Source organism: Austrofundulus limnaeus, unplaced genomic scaffold (assembly GCF_001266775.1).
Source record: "Austrofundulus limnaeus strain Quisiro unplaced genomic scaffold, Austrofundulus_limnaeus-1.0 Scaffold4, whole genome shotgun sequence".
In the NCBI taxonomy this organism is placed as follows: Eukaryota; Metazoa; Chordata; class Actinopteri; order Cyprinodontiformes; family Rivulidae; genus Austrofundulus; species Austrofundulus limnaeus.
The window spans coordinates 4561152-4563683 of record NW_013952406.1 but is presented as its reverse complement, the minus strand read 5'-3'; the positions used below and the strand labels follow the sequence as shown (position 1 = coordinate 4563683).

General features: G+C 36.5%; 1 protein-coding gene across 1 annotated transcript; it reads left to right on the top strand.

Moving 5' to 3' along the window:
• Positions 1 to 1278: 1278 nt before the first annotated feature.
• Positions 1279 to 2055, top strand: LOC106528878 (hemoglobin subunit beta-A). The gene is made up of 3 exons (XM_014024161.1): positions 1279 to 1410; positions 1540 to 1762; positions 1852 to 2055. Exons 1-3 carry the CDS (start codon positions 1319 to 1321, stop codon positions 1981 to 1983), a joined length of 447 nt encoding a protein of 148 aa, XP_013879615.1. The 5' UTR covers positions 1279 to 1318; the 3' UTR covers positions 1984 to 2055.
• The last annotated feature ends 477 nt before the right edge of the window (positions 2056 to 2532 follow it).

Genomic DNA, 2532 nt, shown 5'->3' with positions numbered 1-2532 from the left:
TCTGCACCTTTTACTTTCAAAAAACATATATATTGGGTTTATATTTAAAGAATTATGTCAACTGATTCTACTTATTGAGTAAATGTAAGACATTTACTTTACATTTACTTTAGGTAAATTAAATTATGTTTCCTTTACTTAATGCAGTTGAGTGGAACTAATTGAAAAAAAAATCCAAGATATGATATGATGGATTCATTATATCAGTTTTTTTTTGAGTGTCCACTGCAAAAATCAACCATCAGTGCGAATCTTCTCAAATTAAGTAAAATWATCTGCAAGTGCAGCACTTCTTGAAATAAGGAAAGCAATAAAATCCAGGCTAATTAAGAACTGAACACATTCTGCTCGCTTAGAATACCAAGATCAAAACTATTTTTGGGCTGGACATAAGATTGTAAAATTTGGTTAAAGAACAATTTTTTTGCAGTGTATGTGAACACTGCTKTGATCGACTCCTATTGTTTTTACTTGACTCGTGCATGTGTTAGCAGTGTGGTTAGACAAAGACATTGAATTGGGATTAGCACAGATGTCAAAACTAATCCAAAATAAAAGCTTTCCCAGTGACTCATGCTCCAATCTCACTTGGAGTTTTGGTGCCAAAAAGGTGTCCTTTCCAAAAAGACTCCTGTCTGCTTCCTGCCATGAGTTATACCACACTCCAGTTTGAAAATTTTGGTGAATTTAGGTGCTGACTTTGAAAAAAGTCAACTCCAACTGCATCACATATCAAATATATACCCTGTTCTCAAGTTTTCAGCTAGTTAAAACATAGAGGATTCATACTTTTTATGATAAATACAACATAGTTGGATGGTACACTTGAAAAAAAGAATAATGCATGTTTAAGAACAAAGCTGCAGCATTAGTGAAAAAAATTAAACAAATAAACATTTTTATAAAGAAGGGTTACTTTTTATGCTATTGTTTTTTCATTAGAGGCTCCTATGAAGTCTTCATGTGATTTTGAAAAATGGTAAAAAAAATGTAATTAAAACAACTTGATTCTATGACATTCTGTAATATACAAAGCATAAACACATGCCCTAATTTTTCTTATTTAATTTTTTTTACTTTATCTGTCAGAGTTGATATTCAAAGGCTATAAAACCATATTTTTAATTTCTTTTCTTATCAGCCTTCTCCAGAAGGCAGTGATAACCATTGTGGGTATAACCCAATATTGCACCGACTCTCCTCCAATCAGRCGCCTCCTGAGCAGAGAGGAGTGGCATTGTGAAATTAATAAAAAGCTAAGCTAAGATTGGGCAGATACTCGTAGAAACACTCTAGAATAAACTCAAACACCGTCACCATGGTCGAGTGGACAGATGCCGAGCGCAGTGCCATCACTGGCCTGTGGTCAAAGATTGATGTGGGGGAGATCGGACCCCAGGCCCTTTGCAGGTGACCCTTTCATGCATTTTGTAAACCTGCAAGTTTTCTTTTTTAAATGCTTTATTTCTTTTTTGCATTTGGCTGCCTGTTCTTAAAATAATAATAAAATCAAACGTTGTGTGTTTTCTCCCAAATCAGGCTTCTGGTTGTGTACCCCTGGACACAGAGACACTTTGGATCCTTCGGAAACCTGTCCACCTACGCTGCCATTACCGGAAACGCCAAGGTGATCAACCATGGAAAGGTGGTCATGGGTGGACTGGAGACCGCCGTGAAGAACCTGGACAACATCAAGAACGCCTACGCCAAGCTGAGCGTGATGCACTCCGAGAAGCTCCACGTGGATCCCGACAACTTCAGGGTAGGTTTTTGATCTTTCTTAAGAAACATTTTAGTGTTTTAATAAACTCTCCTTTAATACCCTTGTTGTCACTTTCTTCTTGTGTTTAGGCTCTTGCTGAGTGCATCACTGTGGTTGTGGCTGCCAAGTTTGGACCCAGTGTCTTCACYGCTGGAGCACAGGAGGCCTGGCAGAAGTTCCTGGCTGTGGTTGTCTCCGCCCTGGGCAGACAGTATCATTAAGTGTCTTCGTTGCACTGTTTGCTGTCTTGAGGCTGTTGCAAACTACAAATAAAACCTAAAAACAAAAAGATACACCTCTCTGTGCTCTTTGTTTAATTGTAACTTAAAACTGATTTGCTTCTAATGGCTTAGAGTGATGATTCACATCAGTAGTTCATAAATAAAACTAATAAAATTTTTGCAATCCAAAGAAACAACATGAATCCCTGTTCAAAATTAGAGGGCAGAAGATAGAAACAGACTTTTATGTCACAAAACAAGAGCAAGTGATTATACCGTGTCCCAAAAAAAGTTGCAGGAGCTGAAAAAAAGGCAGACCATAACTTTTTATTTATTTATATATTTACTCTGAACTTACAGAGAATAAATTGTGTTGGTCATTTGACTCTAAAGTGTTGTTTTATACATAATGGAGCAATTTAAATGTCATAATGACAGAACATTAAGAGAAATGTGTGAACTAATGCTTAAATTGTGGACTTGGATATGTGCCATGTCCTTTCACTTGATCCCAGAACTTTAAATAATTCTTTTTGGCAACTTTATATA